General features: G+C 44.3%; 1 protein-coding gene across 6 annotated transcripts in view; it reads right to left on the reverse strand.

The window, feature by feature from the left end:
* Window positions 1-2,145: 2,145 nt before the first annotated feature.
* cep43 (centrosomal protein 43) overlaps window positions 2,146-27,614 on the reverse strand; it is a 27,977-nt gene continuing 2,508 nt past the window's right edge. Inside the window, exons 3-21 of one of the 6 annotated variants that reach the window (XM_059356098.1) lie at window positions 26,606-26,660; window positions 25,333-25,421; window positions 24,841-24,963; window positions 23,554-23,580; window positions 23,333-23,389; window positions 23,161-23,231; window positions 19,097-19,149; window positions 17,865-17,926; window positions 17,049-17,096; window positions 16,062-16,103; window positions 12,138-12,337; window positions 10,897-10,938; window positions 7,219-7,293; window positions 4,449-4,523; window positions 4,127-4,254; window positions 3,878-3,952; window positions 3,445-3,478; window positions 3,261-3,348; window positions 2,146-2,711 (exon numbers count right to left, since the gene is read on the reverse strand). In XM_059356098.1, the coding sequence (XP_059212081.1) occupies window positions 2,631-2,711; window positions 3,261-3,348; window positions 3,445-3,478; window positions 3,878-3,952; window positions 4,127-4,254; window positions 4,449-4,523; window positions 7,219-7,293; window positions 10,897-10,938; window positions 12,138-12,337; window positions 16,062-16,103; window positions 17,049-17,096; window positions 17,865-17,926; window positions 19,097-19,149; window positions 23,161-23,231; window positions 23,333-23,389; window positions 23,554-23,580; window positions 24,841-24,963; window positions 25,333-25,421; window positions 26,606-26,660 (1,425 nt within the window). In that variant the 3' untranslated portion in view covers window positions 2,146-2,630. The remainder of the gene's footprint in view (window positions 2,712-3,260; window positions 3,349-3,444; window positions 3,479-3,877; window positions 3,953-4,126; window positions 4,255-4,448; window positions 4,524-7,218; window positions 7,294-10,896; window positions 10,939-12,137; window positions 12,338-16,061; window positions 16,104-17,048; window positions 17,097-17,864; window positions 17,927-19,096; window positions 19,150-23,160; window positions 23,232-23,332; window positions 23,390-23,553; window positions 23,581-24,840; window positions 24,964-25,332; window positions 25,422-26,605; window positions 26,661-27,614) is intronic. The other 5 variants (XM_059356100.1, XM_059356099.1, XM_059356101.1 and 2 more) reach the window with 5 other exon arrangements.

Consider the following 27,614-nt stretch of genomic DNA (forward strand, 5'->3'; position numbering starts at 1 on the left):
ATCTGTCTTTAACCTGCCTCATCTGTCTTTAACCTGCCTCATCTGTCTCTAACCTGCCTCATCTGTCTTTAACCTGCCTCATCTGTCTTTAACCTGCCTCATCTGTCTCTAACCTGCCTCATCTGTCTTTAACCTGCCTCGTCTGTCTCTAACCTGCCTGATCTGTCTTTAACCTGCCTGATCTGTCTTTAACCTGCCTGATCTGTCTTTAACCTGCCTCATTTGTCTTTAACCTGCCTCATCTGTCTCTAACCTGCCTCATCTGTCTCTAACCTGCCTGATCTGTCTTTAACCTGCCTGATCTGTCTTTAACCTGCCTGATCTGTCTTTAACCTGCCTCATTTGTCTTTAACCTGCCTCATCTGTCTCTAACCTGCCTCATCTGTCTCTAACCTGCCTGATCTGTCTTTAACCTGCCTGATCTGTCTTTAACCTGCCTGATCTGTCTTTAACCTGCCTCATTTGTCTTTAACCTGCCTCATCTGTCTTTAACCTGCCTCATCTGTCTTTACCCTGCCCGATCTGTCTTTAACCTGCCTCATTTGTCTTTAACCTGCCTCACCTGTCTTTAACCTGCCTCACCTGTCTTTAACCTGCCTCACCTGTCTCTAACCTGCCTGATCTGTCTTTAACCTGCCTGATCTGTCTTTTACCTGCCCGATCTGTCTTTTACCTGCCCGATCTGTCTTTACCCTGCCCGATCTGTCTTTAACCTGCCTCATTTGTCTTTAACCTGCCTCACCTGTCTTTAACCTGCCTCATTTGTCTCTAACCTGCCTCATCTGTCTTTAACCTGCCTCATCTGTCTCTAACCTGCCTGATCTGTCTTTAACCTGCCTCATCTGTCTCTAACCTGCCTCATCTGTCTCTAACCTGCCTGATCTGTCTTTAACCTGCCTGATCTGTCTTTAACCTGCCTCATCTGTCTTTAACCTGCCTGATTTGTATTTTACCCACCTGATTTGTCTTTTACCTGCCTGATCAGTCTTTAACCTGCCTCATCTGTCTCTAACCTGCCTCATCTGTCTTTTAACAGCCTGATCTGTCTTTAACCTGCCTGATCTGTCTTTTACCTGCCTGATATGTCTTTAACCTGCCTGATCCGTCTTTAACCTGCCTGATCTGTCTTTTACCTGCCTGATCTGTCTTTAACCTGCCTGATCTGTCTTTAACCTGCCTGATCCGTCTTTAACCTGCCTCAGAGATAATGGCCGACAGAAGTAAATGTAGAGAAATGAAGCTCTGACGTTATAAAAGAGGTGTTAACAGTTGAGTTCATGCACGTTGATGATAGTTAAACATTTCAGAAGGTTTGTTCGATTCTAAAGTGGATTCCTGTTGACTTTATATGTGAACTTTTTAAAAAGGTTAGAGCTGCAGACGTAAATATGAGGAACAGACGACGATATGAATCTTTTCTCTCAGCTGAGACAGAATGAGTCGGAGGAAAGTTCACATCCTGTCGGTTGATTTTCAAGATAAAGTGACACAAAAAGATGTTATCGGACTCATTACATCATCGTGTGTTTCACATCAGATCTCTGAACGTGTCAAACATAAATACGACATTAAAAAAATATGAAAACTGCAAACGAACTGTGGCAGAAGAATGACAAACTATTCCACATTTCAGACTTTTACAAAAAACTCTCAGAGAGGAAAAAAAGGAGGAAAGTGAGAAGTGGAGCGAGGGAAGTTTTAAAGAGAAATAAAAGTAGAAATAAAGAGCAGAACTCACGGGCTGAAGGCTGGAGGGAGCTGCTGCTGAGGAGGATGACACCAACGACACACACCACCGATTAAAGGGAAATGTGTGTTTCTGAAAGTCTTCCTCTTTCTCCCCACACACACACACACACACACACACACACACACACACACACACACACTCTCTGTCTGTCAGCAGGTTACGTGTCTCATTCTTGGTTTCAAATGTTTCTGAAAGTCTTTTATTCAAAGAAAAAAGAAAGAAAAAAACAGAAAAAGGCTGAACTTTGTGGAAACGATGCGTTCAGGTGCTGCAGATAAAACAGGAGCAGAAAAAAACAATAAATGTGTTTACGGTGTGTGAGAGAGAGAGAGAGAATGAATTTAAAGGTTTCTCTTTGAATTAGTTTGTGGTTTGAAGTTTTGTGCAAACAGGAAGTGATAATAGTCAAATCAGCAAACTTTTAATGGTCAACAAAAATGTCAACAAAGTGATTTTAAACATTCAGTGCACTGCGTCTTTAAATCCAAACAGCTGGGCCTGTTTTCACTTTATATTACTTTAACCTGCCTCATCTGTTCCTTAGATCTTCTAGTTTCATATGATACAACTATATCCAGTATTTTCCTAAAAGTAAGCCCACTACGGCCTCCGTGAAAAAACAAATGGTGAAAATACTGCCGTCGGAACACTAAATATAGATACTCGGTGGCCATCAATCGATATAATATCGCCACACAAAACTTGGCGCTACTATGCTGTGTCCCCACCTCTAGAGACGATACTCTGTTGGTTACACAGAAAGAAAAACAGAGTTGTCAAACAGCGTTGTCTCAGTATAAATCGTTTTATTTTGCTCATTGAAACTGTACAGACTTAAATATTGAGGATACAAAGAGGTGCATGATGGGACGGCGTACGGTCAGTTGACGTCCTCCATGTAGTCGGCTCCGTGACTCTGACTGAGCTGAGAGACGCTCAGGTCCTGAGTGGTTTCATCAAACTGTACAACAGAAGACAGACAGGCAGTTAGACAGGAGGTACAGGTGGACTACGGAGGCCCTGAGGGGTCACAGCGCTGACACTAGAGAAAACACATGCAAACACACAAAACGTTTATATATAGTTAGCCCAATAGCATTAGCTTGCTAGCCCACGTCAATCACATTGCAGTTAAACAAATCAAATAAATGAATGAAACATCTTTTAGTTCATCTCTCTCAACAGCACAGAGTCGGTCTTGGTCTTGCTAGTCCGCTAACGCTGTCACGCTATCGATCGACAGCTAACGTTAGCATGCGATGATCTGCCGCTAACGTGAACATGCTATCGATCGTGTCTAGCGTTAACATGCTATCAATCAAAGTGTCCTCTGGAAACACTTGTGTTGTGTTGTGGTCTTTGTTTTCTAAATGCTGCTCTTGTGTTGTCAGATTGATGAAGATGTTTTCTCAGTTTGTTGTGTTTTGTGTATTTGTGTTTTCTTCAGTTGCAGCGCTGTGAGCCCTCAGGGCCACCATATGGACCTCAGCAGCAGAGGACGCCTCGGCACCTTGTCACTGTGGTCGGGTCCCTCGATGGAAACCTCCTCGATCTCCTCGCCGATGCTGAGCTCGCTCTTGGAGAGATCCGAGCGATGACTGCAACCGACAGCAACAAAAACACATTAACACCAACCGCCTTTCACAAAGAAGACTTTTCCTGCTTTTCGTTATTGTCCAAACGGTCAGCCTTACCTGTTGAAGTCGTCGTCATATTCAACATCGTCCTCTGTGAAACAAAGTTCAGATAAAAGTTTACAAATTTTCTTTGTGAATTCAACATTTTTAGGTATTTTTAGTCTCACCGTGGGCAGAGAAAAATCAACAAAAACAACAAACTGAAATCAAAAGATTCAACTCTTTGCAGATGACTCACGTTTCTTACTAAAACAAAAAAACTGCAGGAAAGCTGGGTTTTTACTTTACTGCAGTTTTATTCAAACACAGACTCTATCAAATACTTCCACCTCAGAGAAGAGAAGTTACTTTAACAGAAGATATTCATTTTCTATAACGGAGAACTAAAACAAAGTACTTTATTACTTTATGGTTTTATGGCTGTCCTTCAGTGTTTTACTGCTGCTGTTCATGTGATCACCTCCTGGTATATAAGACAAACTGTTCCTACCTAAATGCAGAGATCCAGTCTTATCGTTGAGGGCCTTGGAGTCTCTGAAGCCCCTCTCTCTGGGGTTGGACGCTCCTGCAGGAAGACAAGACACGGGACAAAAAGGGACAAAAAAGGACAACAGGGGAGATTATGAAACACAATTCAGTTCTTACATCCAAAAGTAAAGTCCCAAATTAATAGAAAAAGGCCTCAATCTCCATTCTGCCTCACTAAAATGTCCTGGCCTTATATAAAATAAACTCTGACCGTTCCTGCTGTTGCTCTGCTCTGAGGCGCTGCTTCCTCCTCCTCCTCCTCCTCCTCCTCCTCCTGGTCTCTGGGCCTCTGACAGGGACCCTGCCGGACTCCCTCTGGCCCCGGATGCCTCCACCTTCCTGGGATACAAACAGCACTCAGTCAGCTGAGAACGGAGGTCCAGGACAAACACACTTTCAGGTATGGGCTCTAAAACATCAGACATGTTTCAGACCCTCTAGAGACTCTTTGTCTCTATATTTAGACTCCAAAAAACTACAAAAATTGACTTCCTGTAGTTCTTTTAAACACCTGTCCATCACTTGTAGCTCACCTGAGCTCAGAGGTCTGACTGAGTTCAGAGACACGATCATCTCCCTCCTCTGAGTCAGCAGCCAGGACAGACAGACTGAGACAGAGAGACAGAGAGGAAAGAGAGGACAGAGAGGACAGAGAGGACAGAGAGACAGAGAGGACAGAGAGACAGAGAGACAGAGAGACAGAGAGGACAGAGAGACAGAGAGGACAGAGAGACAGAGAGACAGAGAGGACAGAGAGACAGAGAGACAGAGAGACAGAGAGGACAGAGAGACAGAGAGGACAGAGAGGACAGAGAGACAGAGAGGACAGAGAGACAGAGAGACAGAGAGACAGAGAGGACAGAGAGACAGAGAGACAGAGAGACAGAGAGGACAGAGGAGGACAGAGAGACAGAGAGGACAGAGAGACAGAGAGACAGAGAGACAGAGAGGAAAGAGAGACAGAGAGACAGAGAGGACAGAGAGACAGAGAGGACAGAGAGACAGAGAGGAAAGAGAGACAGAGCGACAGAGAGACAGAGAGGACAGAGGAGGACAGAGAGACAGAGAGGAAAGAGAGACAGAGAGACAAAGGAGGAAAAAAGGGAAAGACAAAAGACAAAAAGGGACAGAGATTATGAAAGAGTCTCGTCCTAAATTCACAATAATCTTTTAAGAAAGGTAATAAATTTAAAATGTTAAATTATTGTAAAACTGAACTTCTGTCTTCAATCCATATAAACGTCTCTGTATAAACGTCCTCAGAGGGACCAGGACTCATGCAGAACGTCTCCAGATCAATCTGATCTTTTCTGTGGTGAGACGCTGGGGACAGTTTAGTCTGGTTGGAGTGAGAAGACGCCTGGAGCGTCTCCGTGACCCAGATCCTCCTGCAGGTCATTAAAGTTTGATGTGACTCAGTTACAGTCGTCCTCTGGGACGCCACTGACCCGACCCGAGTCAGACACCATCCATCACACGCCGCTGAGCAGCTGGGACATCACGGGCAGCTGGTGACTGGTCCTACTGGGTACTACTGGGTCCTACTGGGTCTAACTGGGTCTGAGTCCAACTGGGTACAACTGGGTCTGAGTCCAACTGGGTACAACTGGGTCTGAGTCCAACTGGGTACAACTGGGTCTAACTGGGTCCTACTGGGTCCTACTGGGTCTGAGTCCAACTGGGTCCAACTGGGTACAACTGGGTCTGGGTACAACTGGGTCTGAGTCCAACTGGGTAAAACTGGGTCTAACTGGGTACAACTGGGTCTAAGGGTGCTTTCACACCAACAGCAGTTGGTGCGCACTAAACAGTCCATTCGAACCAAAAGCTCTTAGTTCGGTTCGTTTTCGTCGGTGTGAAAGCATCAATTGCACTAGGGTGCGCACTAAATCAAGCGGACCGAGTCCTCCAAAAAGAGGTGGTCTCGGTCCGCTTGATTCCGCACCAAATGCCAACCTCTGGTGCGGTCCCTCTGGTGAGAACGCAAACCTGGACCAACTCAGGTCTAAACGAACTATTCGAAATGCACCAATGCTTAATTTGCGTGCTGCCTGTATATTCCCCTACATTCATTCATGTCATGACCTACCAACACATGGCTAATTTGAATATTCAAATAATAATTTGAATATTCAAATTAGCCATGTGTTGCGCAGCTGCTGAAAGAATGTTGGGGAAACACTGGTATGAAATTAATTTAATCTGTAATATACATGTTTCATTCGATCCAACCCCATACATTTCAAAATACTTCTCAGAGTACGCATACTGATAACAATATCATCCACATCAGCAGGGCAGCAGTGGTGAAAACAGCGCGTCTCCTCTGCCTGAAATGACTTGATATGTGCCTTCGCCGGATCCATTATTTCCGATGATTGTTCTCCAGCTGCAGCCGCGACTCATTCCAGAACTGGATATTTTGCCAGAAATGGGTAATGTTGATGATATAAAAAGCAAGGGCCAGCGCACGAAACAGTGTGTGAACGTGTCGCTCCATTGTGAAAGTTGAAATTGGCGTTATTTCCACCGGAAGATGACGAAACATCATTCAGACCAATGTGGTTCGTTTGCATGTGTGAACGCGGACCACACGTAGTCTGTATGCTACAATGGAACAATTTTACTGCCTGGTGCGGACCAAATAATCCAACTAGCGGTGTGAAAGCACCCTAACTTGGTACAACTGGGTCCAACTGGGTCCAACTGGGTCTGAGTCCAACTGGGTCTAACTGGGTACAACTGGGTCCTACTGGGTCCAACTGGGTCTGAGTCCAACTGGGTCTAACTGGGTCCAACTGGGTCCAACTGGGTCTGAGTCCAACTGGGTCCAACCGAGTCCAACTGAGTCTAACTGAGTCCAACTGAGTCGGAGTCCAACTGAGTCGGAGTCTAACTGGGTCCAACTGGGTCTAACTGAGTCTAACTGGGTCCAACTGATTTATTTAAGTTTGATGTGACTCAGTTAAAGTCGTCTGCTGGGATTTCACTGACCCGGACACCGTGTCAGACACAGGACTTTAGAGCTGCAGGACTTTAGAGCTGCAGGACTTTAGAGCTGCAGGACTTTAGAGCTGCAGGACTTTAGAGCTGCACGACTTTAGGCCAGCAGGACTTTAAACCAGCAGGACTTTAGAGCTGCAGGACTTTAGACTAGCAGGACTTTAGACCAGCAGGACTTTAGACCCTCACAGTCCTGATGAGTTCCTCATTAATATTTAGTGTATATAATATTAATATTTAATTGTAGAAACAGAATCCAGATGTGTCGTGTGAACGTCTCCGTCCGTTGAGATCACTCACTCGCTGAGGCTTCTGCCTCGCCTCATGGGGGACAGGACCGGACCAGACAGACACTCCTCCCTCAGGGGGACAACACTGCAGGGTGAGGACCAGGTCCAGGAAGGTGGAGAGGACAGGTGAGAGGACAGGAGGAAAGGACAGGTGAGAGGACAGGAGGAAAGGACAGGTGAGAGGACAGGAGAGAGGACAGGTGAGAGGACAGGAGGAGAGGACAGGTGAGAGGACAGGAGGAGAGGACAGGTGAGAGGACAGGAGGAAAGGACAGGTGAGAGGACAGGAGGAAAGGACAGGTGAGAGGACAGGTGAGAGGACAGGAGGAGAGGACAAGTGAGAGGACAGGAGGAAAGGACAGGTGAGAGGACAGGAGGAAAGGACAGGTGAGAGGACAGGTGAGAGGACAGGAGAGAGGACAGGTGAGAGGACAGGAGGAGAGGACAGGTGAGAGGACAGGAGGAGAGGACAAGTGAGAGGACAGGAGGAAAGGACAGGTGAGAGGACAGGAGGAAAGGACAGGTGAGAGGACAGGTGAGAGGACAGGAGGAAAGGACAGGTGAGAGGACAGGAGGAGAGGACAGGCGAGAGGACAGGAGAGAGGACAGGAGGAGAGGACAGGAGAGAGGACAGGAGAGAGGACAGGAGGAGAGGACAGGCGAGAGGACAGGAGAGAGGACAGGAGAGAGGACAGGAGGAGAGGACAGGAGAGAGGACAGGAGGAGAGGACAGGTGAGAGGACAGGAGAGAGGACAGGAGGAGAGGACAGGTGAGAGGACAGGAGAGAGGACAGGAGGAGAGGACAGGTGAGAGGACAGGAGAGAGGACAGGAGAGAGGACAGGTGAGAGGACAGGAGGAGAGGACAGGTGAGAGGACAGGAGAGAGGACAGGAGGAGAGGACAGGTGAGAGGACAGGAGAGAGGACAGGAGAGAGGACAGGTGAGAGGACAGGAGGAGAGGACAGGAGAGAGGACAGGAGGAGAGGACAGGAGAGAGGACAGGAGAGAGGACAGGAGGAGAGGACAGGAGAGAGGACAGGAGGAGAGGACAGGAGGAGAGGACAGTAGAGAGGACAGGAGAGAGGACAGGAGGAGAGGACAGGAGAGAGGACAGGAGGAGAGGACAGGTGAGAGGACAGGAGAGAGGACAGGAGGAGAGGACAGGAGAGAGGACAGGAGAGAGGACAGGAGGAGAGGACAGGAGGAGAGGACAGGTGAGAGGACAGGAGAGAGGACAGGTGAGAGGACAGGAGGAGAGGACAGGAGAGAGGACAGGCGAGAGGACAGGAGAGAGGACAGGAGAGAGGCAGGGAGGAGAGGACAGGAGGAGAGGACAGGAGAGAGGACAGGAGGAGAGGACAGGAGGAAAGGACAGGAGGAGAGGACAGGAGAGAGGACAGGAGGAGAGGACAGGTGAGAGGACAGGAGAGAGGACAGGAGGAGAGGACAGGTGAGAGGACAGGTGAGAGGACAGGAGGAAAGGACAGGAGAGAGGACAGGAGGAGAGGACAGGAGAGAGGACAGGAGGAGAGGACAGGTGAGAGGACAGGAGGAGAGGACAGGAGGAGAGGACAGGTGAGAGGACAGGTGAGAGGACAGGAGGAAAGGACAGGTGAGAGGACAGGAGGACAGGACAGGTGAGAGGACAGGAGAGAGGACAGGTGAGAGGACAGGAGGAGAGGACAGGTGAGAGGACAGGAGAGAGGACAGGAGGAGAGGACAGGTGAGAGGACAGGAGAGAGGACAGGTGAGAGGACAGGAGAGAGGACAGGAGGAGAGGACAGGTGAGAGGACAGGAGAGAGGACAGGAGGAGAGGACAGGAGAGAGGACAGGAGGAGAGGACAGGAGGAGAGGACAGGAGAGAGGACAGGAGAGAGGACAGGAGGAGAGGACAGGAGAGAGGACAGGAGGAGAGGACAGGTGAGAGGACAGGAGAGAGGACAGGAGGAGAGGACAGGAGGAAAGGACAGGAGGAGAGGACAGGAGAGAGGACAGGAGGAGAGGACAGGTGAGAGGACAGGAGAGAGGACAGGAGGAGAGGACAGGTGAGAGGACAGGAGGAAAGGACAGGAGAGAGGACAGAAGGAGAGGACAGGTGAGAGGACAGGAGGAGAGGACAGGTGAGAGGACAGGAGAGAGGACAGGAGGAGAGGACAGGTGAGAGGACAGGTGAGCGGGTGGGGATGCAGGAGAGGACACAAAGACATTAAAGACAAAGTAGGGACATCAAAAAGAAGGTCAGATGATACCTGGACAGGTAGGACCAGCTGAGAGGGACGTTCAGAGACTGAAGGTGCACAGACTGAATAAAGACACTGAGACGCTTTAATGGTTCAGATCAGACTAAAGTGTTTTGACAGAAGCTCCCAGTCTGCCAACTGGGTCCAACTGGGTCAGAGTCCAACTGAGTCCAACTGGGTCCAAATGGGTCCAACTTAGTCTGAGTCTAACTGAGTCCATCTGGGGATGAGTCCAACTGGGTTAAAATGAGTCCAACTGGGTCCAACTGGGTCCAACTGAGTCTGAGTCCAACTGGGGATGAGTCCACATGGGTCTGAGTCCAACTGAGTCCACAATAATATTAATCATTTTGGGTTCATGGCTTAACAGCAGCAGTCCGAATTCATCGGTGCATCCTCAGACGGGGCAGAGAGGACAGGAGAAGACCAGGAGAAGACCAGGAGAAGACCAGAAGACAAGAAGGACAAAAGAACAGGAAGGAAACTACAAACTGCACCAGAAGTTTGAAGACAACATGACGGAGCTGATGTTTCCGTTTCTAAAGAAGCTTTAAGAGGACAAACGTCCCCAACACCAGAAGACACCGCTCTGATCCCTCATATTTCACATCGAAAATAAATAAGAAGTCCCCTTTGTAGCTTTATAAACCCTCTGAACCCCACAGCCTGCTGGCATCGTTTCATCCAGACAGAAACTATTAAAACAGAAGTATCCTCAGATTTTCACCTGTCCGACGGCCCCTAAATGCATCATGTGAGATTAACACCTCCATCAGGAAATATTAACAAATCTGAATTTGAAATATAGATATTTGATTTGGAATGTGTACAACAATCAGCTGTGAGCACGAAAACACCAAACAGTTTCTCCTCAGAGGCTGTGAAGCTGTTTACACTGACCAGAGGGGAGAGGACAGGACAGAAATACTTCAATATGTAGATAAATGTTAATATAGATTCACTTTCACATTTAGGTCAAATATCTTTTGGTTTCTGTCATTCTAACTGTGTTATTCTGCTCTAAGACATGTTTCTGATTCTGCTGATTCCACAGAGCTGCAGGATTTATAGATAGATTTATATAGATTATACAGATTATATAGATTAATATAGGTTATATAGATTTTATATGTTGCAGTGAAACAGTTTGTTTTGGTTAAAAGTTTTCCTTTGGATGAACAAACGTCCGTCTGTATGCAGATGATGCTGCTGTTTGCTGTTCTGCATCAAAGTGAAATGTTTATAAATTTATATTTATCTTATTTCAATTGTTGAATCCAACTGGGTCCAACTGAGTCTGAGTCCAACTGAGTCTGAGTCTGGCCGTGACGTGCAGGTTCTACACAACGACACATTTTAAATGTTGCAGCGATAAACAAGGACACGTTGAGTTTGTCGGGTTCAGAGCGCTGGTATTTGTCAGTAAAGAGGTTTTGAGATACTCACTCTGGCTCTGAGGAGTCCTTCTCTCCTGGAGGAGGAGGACGACTTCAACAGGCAGCAGAGAAACACAACAGACACACAACAGACTCCAGTTCGTTTGAGACATAAAGCAGAAACATGAACCACAGATCAACTGAAACCAGTTCTGCATTCATGAATGTTGATGCTCCACAACTTCCAGAAGTGATCATCACCTTAAACACTGAAGAATTCAGTCTGAAAGTTTCCTGACGTTTAGAACAGCAGAACAGTCCAAGTTTAAACTTCTGTTTAACCCTCTGAACCCCAACAAGACAATTCAGGGCGTTTTTTACTCTTTTACATTCATTTACATATAAAATCTATATAAATCTATAAGTCCTGCAGCTCTATGGAATCTGCACCATCAGAAACATGTATTTGTGCAGAATAACAGAGTTAGAATGACGGAAATCAGAAAAACAGTTGAATTTCTCTGACAAATGTTTTTTAAATGTGAATAAAACATAATTTTATATAAAACACTTCATCAAGTGTCCTGAATGTTGTATTTTCCACATATTAAAGTATTGTCATGTCTTCAGCCTCTCCTGTCCTCTCCTCTCTGCTCTGTGTAAACAGATTCTCAGTGAATATTTGTCACGACCATTGGTCTCAGCACAATTAATCAATCATGTCTTCAGTGTCTCTGAGGAGCAGAATTTAATGTTTTTAACAGGAACTGGTCAGTGCAAAGGCTTTATTTTAAATGACACATGGAGAATAAAGAGAATCTGACACAAATATCAACATTTTAACACAAGTTTTGGTCACTTTTTATACAACAATATCAAATGTGATGATAATGTCTGTTTTTACAGTTTCTTTCTACGGTAAATGGCAGATTTTTGGCGATTTTTTTAAGGAAAACATACGTAGGGTTCAGAAAGTTCAGGATTTAAACTTGGTCCCGAACTTGGAACTCCAGAATATAAATTACACAGAGCTAAAGCACCAACACTGATACATGGAGAATAAAGAGATTCTGACACTAATAACGTTTTAACACAAGTTTTGGTCACTTTTTATAACTGATGATCCGTTCAGGGACCGCCGGAAAGTTCAAACTCTGACGATAACGTCTGTTTCTACAGTTTCTCTCTGAGATAAAGGAGGCTCTGTGGCGGACTCTTAAAGAGAACAGGTTTCAGAGGTTCAGAGGGTCAAAGGTCAGCGGTTAGAGGAAGAGGAATCTTTTATGAGCTCAACATTCATATTCTCCTCACCAGCCGTAGGTCTTCTGTGGTTTGGGCAGCGGGTCGTCGAAGAACGAATCCCCGTCGTCGGGGTCGTCGTCCACCTCCAGGTCCAGATCCAGACGCTCCTTCTTCAGGCCGGAGCCGGAGCAGGAGGAGGAGGAGGAGGAGGAGGCGGTCCTAGGGCCAGGCTGCCGGAAGTCTCCTTTCGCCAGAGACGTCCCGTCCTCCTGAGACACAGAGACAGACATCGCAACACCACGAGGACAGACAGGAAGTTAAAGAGGATGTTATGGGAGGAGCGGTGGTGATTACAGATAAGAGGAGAGGTGAAGTCAGTGTGAAGCAGCTGATTACAGTCATCATGACTTCAGTAGATAAACTAGAACATTTCTAGAGACATTTTGAGTGTGCTTGACTCTGGGCCGTGACTTTCACCCATACATTATGTCAGTTAGTGTCTAAAACTCCTCAGTTAGTGTCTAAAACTCCTCAGTTAGTGTCTAACGGTGCGTTCAGACCGGACGCGTAGCCAATACTTCGCGCGACAAGATTACATACAAAGTCAATGCAAACAAGCAAATAGACGCAAATTTTTGCCGGCGGCGCGAATCGCGGATTTCGCGCGACGCGAATGCCGCGATTGACGCGAATGTCGCGGCGCGAATGAAACAACGCGAATTCGCGTGAGTTCAATAAATTCAACTTTGGCGAAATATTCGCGTGACGCTGTGTCGGGACAGCCTATCAGCGTTGAGATTCTGGACGACAGTGTCCGAGATACATACATGAGAGAGAGGAGAAAAGAGGCAGGAAGGAGGAGTGGGTCGGCAGGAGGGAAAAAGGTGGAAGTACTCTGCGGTCCTCTCTCCGTGCTGAGTGCGCCTCCGGATGATGTCACTCACCCAGACACGACGGCGTGTTTTCCGACGTATCTCGGACTTCCAGAGCAGGTACAGGGACGCTATGCTTGTCATGGTTGATGACAGAATGAAATGGAGGGAATTATTTGGCGCTAAATAGTCTCTTGGGCGAAAATTCGCGAGTTATTTACTCGCGCGAGTGACGCGAGTAAATTCAACAACTCGCGCGAGTAACGCAACGCGAAAATTCGCTACGCGTCCGGTCTGAACACACGGTAAAACTCCTCAGTTAGTGTCTGAAACTGGTCAGTTTGTGTCTAAAACTACTCAGTTAGTGTCTGAAACTGGTCAGTTTGTGTCTAAAACTACTCAGTTAGTGTCTAAAACTCGTCAGGTAGTGTCTAAAACTCGTCAGTTAGTGTCTAAAACTCGCCAGTTAGTGTCTAAACCTCGTCAGTTAGTGTCTAAAACTCGTCAGTTAGTGTCTAAACCTCGTCAGTTAGTGTCTAAAACTCGTCAGTTAGTTTCTAAACCTCGTCAGTTAGTGTCTAAACCTCGTCAGTTATTGTCTAAAACTCGTCAGTTAGTGTCTAAACCTCGTCAGTTAGTGTCTAAAACTCGTCAGTTAGTGTCTAAAACTCGTCAGTTAGTGTCTAAAACTCGTCAGTTAGTGTCTAAACCTCGTCAGTTAGTGTCTAAAACTGGTCAGTTAGTGTCTAAAACTCGTCAGTTAGTGTGTAAAACTCGTCAGTTAGTGTGTAAAACTCGTCAGTTAGTGTCTAAAACTCGTCAGTTTGTGTCTAAAACTCGTCAGTTAGTGTGTAAAACTCGTCAGTTAGTGTCTAAAACTCGTCAGTTAGTGTGTAAAACTCGTCAGTTAGTGTCTAAAACTCGTCAGTTAGTGTGTAAAACTCGTCAGTTTGTGTCTAAAACTCGTCAGTTAGTGTGTAAAACTCGTCAGTTAGTGTCTAAAACTCGTCAGTTAGTGTCTAAAACTCGTCAGTTAGTGTCTAAAACTCGTCAGTTAGTGTCTAAACCTCGTCAGTTAGTGTCTAAAACTCGTCAGTTAGTGTGTAAAACTCGTCAGTTTGTGTCTAAAACTCGTCAGTTAGTGTCTAAAACTCGTCAGTTAGTGTCTAAAACTCATCAGTTAGTGTCTAAAACTCGTCAGTTAGTGTCTAAAACTCTTCAGTTAGTGTCTAAACCTCGTCAGTTAGTGTCTAAAACTCGTCAGTTAGTGTCTAAAACTCGTCAGTTAGTGTGTAAAACTCGTCAGTTAGTGTCTAAAACTCGTCAGTTAGTGTCTAAAACTCGTCAGTTAGTGTCTAAAACTCGTCAGTTAGTGTCTAAACCTCGTCAGTTAGTGTCTAAAACTCGTCAGTTAGTGTGTAAAACTCGTCAGTTTGTGTCTAAAACTCGTCAGTTAGTGTCTAAAACTCGTCAGTTAGTGTCTAAACCTCGTCAGTTAGTGTCTAAAACTCGTCAGTTTGTGTCTAAAACTCGTCAGTGTCTAAAACTCGTCAGTTAGTGTCTAAAACTCGTCAGTTAGTGTCTAAAACTCGTCAGTTTGTGTCTAAATTGTCAGTTAGTGTGTAAAACTCGTCAGTTAGTGTCTAAAACTCGTCAGTTAGTGTGTAAAACTCGTCAGTTAGTGTCTAAAACTCGTCAGTTAGTGTGTAAAACTCGTCAGTTAGTGTCTAAAACTCGTCAGTTAGTGTGTAAAACTCGTCAGTGTCTAAAACTCGTCAGTTTGTGTCTAAAACTCGTCAGTTAGTGTGTAAAACTCGTCAGTTAGTGTCTAAAACTCGTCAGTTAGTGTGTAAAACTCGTCAGTTAGTGTCTAAAACTCGTCAGTTAGTGTGTAAAACTCGTCAGTTTGTGTCTAAAACTCGTCAGTTAGTGTGTAAAACTCGTCAGTTAGTGTCTAAAACTCGTCAGTTAGTGTGTAAAACTCGTCAGTTAGTGTCTAAAACTCGTCAGTTAGTGTCTAAAACTCGTCAGTTAGTGTGTAAAACTCGTTAGTTTGTGTCTAAAACTCGTCAGTGTCTAAAACTCGTCAGTTAGTGTCTAAAACTCGTCAGTTAGTGTCTAAAACTCGTCAGTTAGTGTCTAAAACTCGTCAGTTAGTGTGTAAAACTCGTCAGTTTGTGTCTAAAACTCGTCAGTGTCTAAAACTCGTCAGTTAGTGTCTAAAACTCGTCAGTTTGTGTCTAAAACTCGTCAGTTTGTGTCTAAAACTCGTCAGTGTCTAAAACTCGTCAGTTAGTGTCTAAAACTCGTCAGTTTGTGTCTAAAACTCGTCAGTGTCTAAAACTCGTCAGTTAGTGTGTGATGTTTGAGTTTGAGAAGACACATTTCCTATGTTTCTATGTATGAATTATTTCTGTATTTGCGGCCTCGAGCAGTTTCGAAATTTATTTTTGGACAGTTTTCTCTCCCTCTGCACTCTAGCGATGATGTCATCCACTACATAATTTGAAAACTGTTTGTTGAAACCCTTAGAACAGTCATAGCACACTTGTCATGACTGAGCCAGTCGGTTTGATACCTCTTTAGTGTTTGTGACCAAAACTCTGGGAGGAGTAGTGGACCAGAAACAACACGGAAGAATACTAAAATGAGGAAGAAGCCCGTGGAGAGAATATAGTGGCTCTTACAAACACACTCAAAAGGGTTAATGAACAATTAGAAGCAGATGTTGTGAACATGTGGAGCTTAAAGCTGCAGAGAGTCACGATTTAAAGTTTTTATCCCAGAATCTGATCGTTCACATCTGGACGGGTTAGTGACAGAAAACACAAGAAACAGCTCATAGACATAATATATATATTAACTATAAATAAACATACAGATATCAGGATCATTATTCTTTTAATCAGAGAAACATGCAGAGGAGGAGGCTCCGCCCTGAGACAGGAGAGGAGGTGCAGCAGGAGGGGGAGCAGGAGCAGGAGGAGGTGGAGGAGGAGGTGTCTGTGGGGAGGAGCAGGAGGAGGAGGAGGTGTCTGTGGGGAGGAGCAGGAGGAGGAGGAGGTGTCTGTGGAGGAGCAGGAGGAGCTCAGACAGGAGACAGGTGTCTCTGTGTGGTTACCTGAGCTGCTGAGGGACTCTGTCCTCCTCTATATCTGGGGATCTGACAGGACAGACACTGTTCAGTCTGATGAACCCTGAAGGCACCACGGTTACTGACCCTCAGACCCTGAAGGCACCACTGTTACTGACCCTCAGACCCTGAAGGCACCACGGCTACTGACCCTCAGACCCTGAGGGCACCACGGTTACTGACCCTCAGCCCTGAAGGCACCACGGTTACTGACCCTCAGACCCTGAGGGCACCACGGTTACTGACCCTCAGACCCTGAAGGCACCACGGCTACTGACCCTCAGACCCTGAGGGCACCACGGTTACTGACCCTCAGCCCTGAAGGCACCACGGTTACTGACCCTCAGACCCTGAGGGCACCACGGTTACTGACCCTCAGACCCTGAAGGCATCACGGTTACTGACCCTCAGACCCTGAAGGCACCACGGTTACTGACCCTCAGACCCTGAAGGCACCACGGCTACTGACCCTCAGACCCTGAGGGCACCACGGTTACTGACCCTCAGCCCTGAAGGCACCACGGTTACTGACCCTCAGACCCTGAGGGCACCACGGTTACTGACCCTCAGACCCTGAAGGCATCACGGTTACTGACCCTCAGACCCTGAAGGCACCACGGTTACTGACCCTCAGACCCTGAGGGCACCACGGTTACTGACCCTCAGACCCTGAAGGCACCACCGTTACTGACCCTCAGACCCTGAAGGCACCACCGTTACTGACCCTCAGACCCTGAAGGCACCACCGTTACTGACCCTCAGACCCTGAAGGCACCACCGTTACTGACCCTCAGACCCTGAAGGCACCACCGTTACTGACCCTCAGACCCTGAAGGCACCACCGTTACTGACCCTCAGACCCTGAAGGCACCACCGTTACTGACCCTCAGACCCTGAAGGCACCACCGTTACTGACCCTCAGACCCTGAAGGCACCAGTTTCTGGTTAAAAACGGCGTTCAGACGGCTAACTGACCTTACTGACAGCTGGAGAGACGAGCTGCTCCTCAGAGTCCTGGAGCACCTGCACACACACACACACACACAAACACACACACAGTTAGCTTAGCTTAGCATAATAACTGGACGCTGAAGGAAACTGTTAGCTTAGTTTAGCACAAAGACTGGAAGTAGAAAGAAACTATTAGCCTAGCTTAGCATAAAGACTGGAAGCAGAGGGAAACTGTTAGCCTAGGTTAGCACTAAGACTGGAAATGGAGGAAAACTGTTAGCTTAGCTTAGCATAAAGACTGGAAGCTGAGAGAAACAGTTAGCCTAGCTTAGCACTAAGACTGGAAGTGGAGGTAAACTGTTAGCTTAGCTTAGCATAAAGACTGGAAGCTGAGAGAAAATGTTAGCCTAGCTTAGCACAAAGACTGGAAGTGGAGGGAAACTGTTAGCTTAGCTTAGCACTAAGACTGGAAGTTGAGGGAAACTGTTAGCTTAGATTAGCATAAACACTGGAAGCTGAGAGAAAATGTTAGCCTAGCTTAGCATAAAGACTGGAAGCAGAGGGAAACTGTTAGCCTAGGTTAGCACTAAGACTGGAAATGGAGGGAAACTGTTAGCTTAGCTTAGCATAAAGACTGGAAGCTGAGAGAAACAGTTAGCCTAGCTTAGCACTAAGACTGGAAGTGGAGGTAAACTGTTAGCTTAGCTTAGCACGTAGACTGGAGGTGGAGGGAAACTGTTAGCTTAGCTTAGCACAAAGACTGGAGGTGGAGGGAAACTGTTAGCTTAGCTTAGCATAAAGACTGGAGGTGGAGGGAAATGATGAATGAGGGCAGCTCACCACAGATCTGCACTGAGAGAAGAGACGTCTGTAGAAACCCACAAACATCTGGAAGTCTATCTCTGTGAACAAAACAATAAACAACAACAAACAGCAGTTAATGACTCTTGTAATGAGGACAAAGTTTGAAAAAGCTGCATTATTTCATCATTCAAACAGTTTTTATCAGATTATCATTAAATAGAAAGTGATGTGAATTATTTTTGACTAAGATGAGTGAAAGGTTCAGGGCCTCATGTATCAACGCTGCTCCTCCAACACGCCTCATGGATGAAAAGTGAACATCCGTGAGAATGTTTGGTGGCACCGAAAACTTTAGTTTGTCAGAAACGCTCTGTCTTTATGTTCTATTTAAAACGTGTTTCATGTCTAAACTCATACTACACACAACTGGCTTTGTGTTTATAGTTTATAGCTCTCGGACAACGGAGGAAAATGCTGTTTCCACCATCAATAACCCGTTCTAAATATGAGGGCATAGATTACTTTTAATCTATTATCATATTTTAGACTTCACCTGCGTACTGCTGCTGACTGGTGCAATGATAGTATGTTGAAGTCTTTATGTTTTGATGTTAAGATTATATATTTTCTGAAGTCTATATATTCTGCTATATACTGAATCTCCCTCCAGGGATCAATAAAGCTCTTGTGATTCTGATTATGGAGCGCATTCTTTTTTCACAGTTAACCTGCTTTAATTACTGAGTCAAAGTCCCGATGGCCGACTGTTTCTCTTTGGTTTAACATGGATTATTATTATTATTATTATTATTATGGAGATGTTAACGCTGCAGGTCACAGAGATCCATGACCACAGATCCCTCTCTGGAGAAAACACATGTGGGGAATCCTCCAGAATCCTTCCAGAATCCTCCAGAATAAGGTGTGGTGCATATTGATCCCGTATGTGATGTTTAGTTGGGACAACAAGTTAAGAGTGGCTTATAAACTGATGTGTAAAAATGATTTTGGCAGCATTACTGATCCGGCTGGTTAACAGCCACAGTGACAACTAGTTGCTGGTCCCAGAGCTGGCTGCTGGGGGTCATGTGGCTCAGGTCCAGCTGGTTGGGATGGATGAAGGAAAGGTGATGAGAAGCTGCTGAGATCAGTGTGATACATGTGGAGCAGAGTTCTCTAGTTGAGGGAGGCGGCCATCTTTAAGGCTCAGCTCTGTGTGATACATGAGGCCTCTGATAGAGAGTAGAAGAGTTAGAGCAGCTTCTTACTGTTGGAGGCTGCAGCTCTCAGCTCCTCCACCAGGGACTGCTCCAGCAGGACCCTAGAGACACACACACAATAGGTACAATCACTACACACACTCACTACACACAATCACTACACACACTACACACAATCACTACAATCACTACACACAATCACTACACACAATCACTACACACAATCACTACACACAATCACTACAATCACTACACACAATCATTACAATCACTACACACACTCACTACACACAATCACTACACACAATCATTACAATCACTACACACACTACACACAATCATTACAATCACTACACACACTACACACAATCACTACACACGATCATTACAATCACTACACACAATCACTACACACGATCATTACAATCACTACACACGATCACTACACACACTCACTACACACAATCACTACACACGATCACTACACACACTCACTACACACAATCACTACAATCACTACACACAATCACTACACACAATCACTACACACGATCACTACACACAATCACTACACACAATCACTACACACACTCATTACAATCACTACACACACTCATTACAATCACTACACACACTCACTACACACACTCACTACACACACTCACTACACACACTCACTACACACACTCACTACAATCACTACACACACTCACTACACACACTCACTACACACAATCACTACAATCACTACACACAATCACTACACACGATCACTACACACAATCACTACACACGATCACTACACACAATCATTACAATCACTACACACTCATTACAATCACTACACACACTCACTACAATCACTACACACACTCACTACAATCACTACACACACTCACTACACACACTCACTACAATCACTACACACACTCACTACACACACTCACTACACACAATCACTACACACAATCACTACACACAATCACTACACACACTCACTACACACAATCACTACACACACTCACTACACACAATCACTACACACAATCACTACAATCACTACACACAATCACTACACACAATCACTACAATCACTACACACAATCACTACACACGATCACTACACACAATCACTACACACACTCATTACAATCACTACACACACTCACTACAATCACTACACACACTCACTACACACACTCACTACACACACTCACTACAATCACTACACACACTCACTACACACACTCACTACACACAATCACTATACACACTCACTACACACAATCACTACACACACTCACTACACACAATCACTACACACAATCACTACACACACTCACTACACACACTCACTACACACAATCACTACACACAATCACTACACACGATCACTACACACACTCACTACACACAATCACTACAATCACTACACACAATCACTACACACAATCACTACAATCACTACACACACTCACTACAATCACTACACACACTCACTACAATCACTACACACACTCACTACACACAATCACTACACACAATCACTACACACGATCACTACACACAATCACTACACACAATCACTACACACAATCACTACACACAATCACTACACACGATCACTACACACAATCACTACACACAATCACTACACACACTCACTACAATCACTACACACAATCACTACACACAATCACTACACACAACAACTCAACTCTGTGTGTGTGTGTGTGTGTGTGTGTGTGTGTGTGTGTGTGTGTGTGTCTGTGTGTGTGTGTGTGTGTGTGTCTGTGTGTGTGTGTGTATGAGGGTCATTTTATACAAGTGAACTAAACTAAAACGAGTGTTCAGCGTCTATGTGATGACATCAAACCTCTAACATGTAAATTCATTCACTTCAATGGACAGACGAGTTTCAAACGAATGAAGCTAATCTGTAACACTGATTATCTTTAAAAACTGTAAATATTCACTAAACAAGCTTAATTTGGCAGTGTTTTATTTGGACCTATTGTCTCCTAAGTACATGTATAAATGTATTAATGAATTAGTTCCTTCATTCCGTTGCCATGGCGCTGCAGAGCGTGTTGACCATACGGCTGTGTGAGGCTGTGTGAGGGTGTGTGAGGGTGTGTGAGGGTGTGTGAGGCTGTGTGAGGGTGTGTGAGGGTGTGTGAGGCTGTGTGAGGCTGTGTGAGGCTGTGTGAGGCTGTGTGAGGGTGTGTGAGGGTGTGTGAGGCTATGTGAGGGTGTGTGAGGGTGTGTGAGGGTGAACTACACCTCCAACAGGTGACCTGAGGACAGCTGAGTGGTGAGAACTATTGTCCATGAGCTACAGGACGCTGTGTGTGGAGGTCTAACAGCCAGAGAACGCTGGTCTCAACGTACAGATAATGATTTACTGCATGACCACACGTTTAGAGCTCACCAGCTGCTTCACTCCACCATTCACCAGGCCACCATGACACAGTTCAGTCTGGTTCAGTCCACACAGACATGGAGTCAACCTCACAGCTGACAGTATAGCCTGTCACTCACATTCAACTCAGATAAAGTGTCACGCTCACAGCCAGTTAACAGCCAGTTAACAACCAGTTAACAGCCAGTTAACAGCCAGTTAACAACCAGTTAACAACCAGTTAACAGCCAGTTAACAGCCAGTTAACAACCAGTTAACAGCCAGTTAACAGCCAGTTAACAACCAGTTAACAGCCAGTTAACAGCCAGTTAACAGCCAGTTAACAACCAGTTAACAGCCAGTTAACAACCAGTTAACAGCCAGTTAACAGCCAGTTAACAGCCAGTTAACAGCTTCCTGAGTCATTTGATACACTTCACTACGTTCATTAGCCATGTGGACCTGTCCAATGAATATTAAGTAGCCATGTGGACCTGTCCAATGAATATTAAGTAGCCATGTGGACCTGTCCAATAATATTAAGTAGCCATATGGACCTGTCCAATGAATATTCAGTAGCCATGTGGACCTGTTCAATGAATATTAAGTAGCCATGTGGACCTGTCCAATGAATATTCAGTAGCCATGTGGACCTGCCCAATGAATATTCAGTAGCCATGTGGACCTGTCCAATGAATATTCAGTAGCTATGTGGACCTGCCCAATGAATATTCAGTAGCCATGTGGACCTGCCCAATGAATATTCAGTAGCCATGTGGACCTGTCCAATGAATATTCAGTAGCCATGTGGACCTGCCCAATGAATATTCAGTAGCCATGTGGACCTGCCCAATGAATATTCAGTAGCCATGTGGACCTGCCCAATGAATATTCAGTAGCCATGTGGACCTGCCCAATGAATATTCAGTAGCCATGTGGACAGCAGGCTCTTGGCAACATGATTCCATCGGACCTTATATCTACACTGTTTAACCCAATTCGGCACCTATGCACAGTCCCATTATGTTGTACAGACATTTGTAGTTAACTAATAAGGTGAAACATTTGTTTATGCTGCATTTTGCTGACTTTCACTTACCTTTGTATCGTGTCAGGCACTTCCCTCAAAACAGCCTAATTAAGCCTCAGGGTTTGGACAGAAAAACTTAAGTTTATCTGGTATGTAAGAGATGGTATCTCTCTTCATCTATCAGTTCTGCTTTCTTATAAACATCCCGTATGAACCTATGAGACTGTGTGTAACAGCTGATCTGTGTAGATCTGCTGCAGGACATTTAAATGAATAACTGTCAGGTCCTGATGATCCAGTGGATCACAGCCTCTTATCAGGTTGTTCCTGAGCAACGTTCCAGTCCTCATACACTGCTACAGGCGCTAACGTGTGTTATTGTCCTGAAGCTTCAGACGCCCCAACGTGTCCCGTTAGACTGAAACAGCCTCAACTGTCTCATCGTCTCTCTTGGTCAGACATGGACTGTTTTAGTGGAAAGCAAAGTGGCTCTTAAACTCAAAATGTGTCATCATAAAGTAAATTATTATTTGGACATTGAGACGAGCGTCAGGCGTCGATACGTTCTCATGTGACACGACACACCGTCAGCCCTTTATTATCACAATACGCCTCAGTGTGTGTCTGTGTGTGTGTGTGTGTGTGTGTGTGTGTGTGTGTGTGTGTGTGTGTGTGTTCTACCTGTTCACAGTGGGGAACAGGTCTGTGAAAACATTCTTCACATCTTCTTTTGCGACCGAGCCGCTCCCGTCCTGAAACAACAATAACAACAACAACACTTAGAGCGGGCTGTGATTGGCCAGAGACTGATGACATCACAGACAGGTGATGACATCACAGACAGGTGTCTCACCTTGTCGTAGAAGTCGAACTTCTTCCGAGCGACTGAGATCTGTTTCTGAGACGGTTCCTACGGCAACGAGAGGAATTGTTTCACTATTGTTATTGTTTCATATTTCTATAATATCTGATGTCAGAAGCAGAAACCAGAACACAGAGATCAACAGGAAACCAGACCTACACCTGACCCAGATACACACACACACACACACACACACACACACACACACTAACCTTGGGGACGTTTCCTCTTCTGTCTCCCTGTTTGTTCAAGCACCAAACATTAAATAATTAGAAACATTAAATAATTAGAAACTTTAGTTGTATTAATATTTTAAATGACACATGTAGAATAAAGAGATTCTGACACAAATATCAACATTTAACACAAGTAACACGTCACTTTTTTAGAACTGATGATGCGTTCAAGGACCGTCGGAAAGTTCAGAGTCTGACTGTAGGCCCTTTCATAGTGCCTCCTTGCGTCTGAACCAGGTGGAGGAGACGACAGTCAGAGCAGCAGCAGAGCTAACAGGCTAACAGTTAGCTCTGTAGCAGTACAGTGTGTATGTGCTAACAGGCTAACAGCTAGCTCTGTAGCAGTACAGTGTGTATGTGCTAACAGGCTAACAGTTAGCTCTGTAGCAGTACAGTGTGTATGTGCTAACAGGCTAACAGTTAGCTCTGTAGCAGTACAGTGTGTATGTGCTAACAGGCTAACAGTTAGCTCCGTAGCAGTACAGTGTGTATGTGCTAACAGGCTAACTGTTAGCTCTGTATCAGTACAGTGTGTATGTGCTAACAGGCTAACAGCTAGCTCTGTAGCAGTACAGTGTGTATGTGCTAACAGGCTAACTGTTAGCTCTGTAGCAGTACAGTGTGTATGTGCTAACAGTTAGCTCTGTAGCAGTACAGTGTGTATGTGCTAACAGGCTAACAGTTAGCTCTGTAGCAGTACAGTGTGTATGAGCTAACAGGCTAACAGTTAGCTCTGTATCAGTACAGTGTGTATGTGCTAACAGGCTAACCGTTAGCTCTGTAGCAGTACAGTGTGTATGTGCTAACAGGCTAACCGTTAGCTCTGTAGCAGTACAGTGTGTATGAGCTAACAGGCTAACAGTTAGCTCTGTATCAGTACAGTGTGTATGTGCTAACAGGCTAACAGTTAGCTCTGTATCAGTACAGTGTGTATGTGCTAACAGGCTAACCGTTAGCTCTGTAGCAGAACAGTGTGTATGTGCTAACAGGCTAACCGTTAGCTCTGTAGCAGAACAGTGTGTATGTGCTAACAGGCTAACCGTTAGCTCTGTAGCAGTACAGTGTGTATGAGCTAACAGGCTAACAGTTAGCTCTGTAGCAGTACAGTGTGTATGTGCTAACAGGCTAACAGTTAGCTCTGTAGCAGTACAGTGTGTATGTGCTGCAGCAGCATGTGTTCACTTAGTGACCTCCGTTTGTTTACAACAAGTAGCAGACACTCTGTGTACAGTTAGCATGTGTGCTAGGCTAAAGCTAGCTGACCTCGGCAGGTTTGACTCGTCCTCTCCTGATGACCTCCAGCAGTAGAGGAGAGTTCCTGTTGACCTCAGACTCTGACAGACCCAGGTCCCTGCAGACCTGGTCCCGCCCATCCAGACCGCTCAGCTGCACACACACACACACACACACACACGCACACACGCACACACGCACACGCACACACACACACACGCACACACACACACACATATAAATATAAACACACAAGATGTGAGAGAGGAAACATTCAGTCTGTTGATCTGTTGATACAACAACATGATGATATTGATATAGTTGAATAATAATAATAATAATAATAATACATAATAATAATAATAATAACAACAACATGATGATATTGATATAGTTGAATAATAATAATAATAATAATAATATATAATAATAATAATAATAATAATAATATATAATAATACTAATAATAATAATAATAATATATAATAATAATAATAATAATAATATATAATAAAGTCTCACTGAGTTGATCTCTGGCTGGAAGACGTTGAGGCTGAAGTCCAGGTTGAAGACCTGCAGGAAGTCTATGATGAGGCTGGCCACCAGACGACCTGTAGGACCAGGACCAGGACCAGGACCAGGACCAGGGCCAGGGCCAGGGCCAGGACCATGACCATGACCAGGACCAGGACCAGGACCAGGACCAGGACCAGGATCAGGACCAGGACCAGACAAACATTCATTATCAGTCTCACCTTTACAGTCTTATATTGTTTATATCTCTATTCATTCCACTTTTCCACTTTACAGAGAAATGTTTCTGTGTATCTGTATTCATGATTTATTTATTTTGCAATTATTTTATGTGACGTTATCAATTATTAACCTTTTTAATTTCACTTTTATTTATTATAATCGTCTATTTATTTTTTGCAATAATGTGATTAATTGTAAATACATTTATTTATTTCTATATAAATTCCACATTTCCACTTTATTATCTGAATAATTCTGTTGTGTATTTATATTTATTATTTATTTTTTTATATTTGTATTCATTAAACTACAGATATTTTCCTTCTTGTTTGTAGTCATTTATTCTAAAGTGTATTCATCTACTGCAGTTTGTTTTAATGTGTGTGTGTGATGTCACAGCACCTCCTGGTGGACACTAACAGCAACTACAGCAGCAACTATAGCAGCAACTACAGCAGCAACTACAGCAGCAACTACAGCAGCAGCTACAGCAGCAACTATAGCAGCAACTATAGCAGCAACTACAGCAGCAACTACAGCAGCAACTACAGCAACAACTACAGCAGCAACTACAGCAGCAACTATAGCAGCAACTACAGCAGCAACTATAGCAACAACTACAGCAGCAACTACAGCAGCAACTACAGCAGCAACTATAGCAGCAACTATAGCAGCAACTACTGTATAGCAGCAACTACAGCAACAAAACTACAGCAGCAGCTACAGCAGCAACTACAGCAGCAACTACAGCAGCAACTATAGCAACAACTACAGCAGCAACTACAGCAGCAACTATAGCAACAACTACAGCAGCAACTACAGCAGCAACTATAGCAGCAACTATAGCAGCAACTACTGTATAGCAGCAACTACAGCAACAAAACTACAGCAGCAGCTACAGCAGCAACTATAGCAGCAACTACTGTATAGCAGCAACTACAGCAGCAACTACAGCAGCAACTACAGCAGCAACTACTGTATAGCAGCAACTACAGCAGCAACTACAGCAGCAACTACAGCAGCAGCAGGAGGAACTCACCGTCTCTGGTGTTGAGACACTTCTTCAGGTTCTCATTGATCAGAGGGCTTTTATTCTGAAAGAGACAAAGTCAACTTGATCAGAGGGCTTTTATTCTGAAAGAGACACAGTCAACATGAGCCAAACAGAGAAATATTTACAGTATTGATAGTATTGATCATATTGACAGTATTGATAGTATTGATCATATTGATAGTATTGATCATATTGACATTATTGATAGTATTGATCATATTGACAGTATTGATAGTATTGATAGTATTGATAGTATTGATCATATTGACAGTATTGATAGTATTGATCATATTGACAGTATTGACATTATTGATAGTATTGACCATATTGACAGTATTGACATTATTGATAGTATTGATCATATTGACAGTATTGATCATATTGACAGTATGTATAGTATTGATCATATTGACAGTATTGACAGTATGTATAGTATTGATCATATTGACAGTATGTATAGTATTGATCATATTGACAGTATGTATAGTATTGATCATATTGACAGTATTGACAGTATTGATAGTATTGATCATATTGACAGTATTGATAGTATTGATCATATTGACAGTATTGATAGTAAGTATAGTATTGATCATATTGACAGTATGGATAGTATTGATCATATTGACAGTATTGATAATAAGTATAGTATTGATCATATTGACAGTATTGATAGTATTGATCATATTGATAGTATTGATCATATTGACATTATTGATAGTATTGATCATATTGACAGTATTGATAGTATTGATCATATTGACAGTATTGACATTATTGATAGTATTGACCATATTGACAGTATTGACAGTATTGATAGTATTGATCATATTGACAGTATTGACATTATTGATAGTATTGATCATATTGACAGTATTGACATTATTGATAGTATTGATCATATTGACAGTATTGATCATATTGACAGTATTGACAGTATGTATAGTATTGATCATATTGACAGTATGTATAGTATTGATCATATTGACAGTAT

Source organism: Centropristis striata, chromosome 18 (assembly GCF_030273125.1).
Source record: "Centropristis striata isolate RG_2023a ecotype Rhode Island chromosome 18, C.striata_1.0, whole genome shotgun sequence".
Classification (NCBI taxonomy): domain Eukaryota; kingdom Metazoa; phylum Chordata; class Actinopteri; order Perciformes; family Serranidae; genus Centropristis; species Centropristis striata.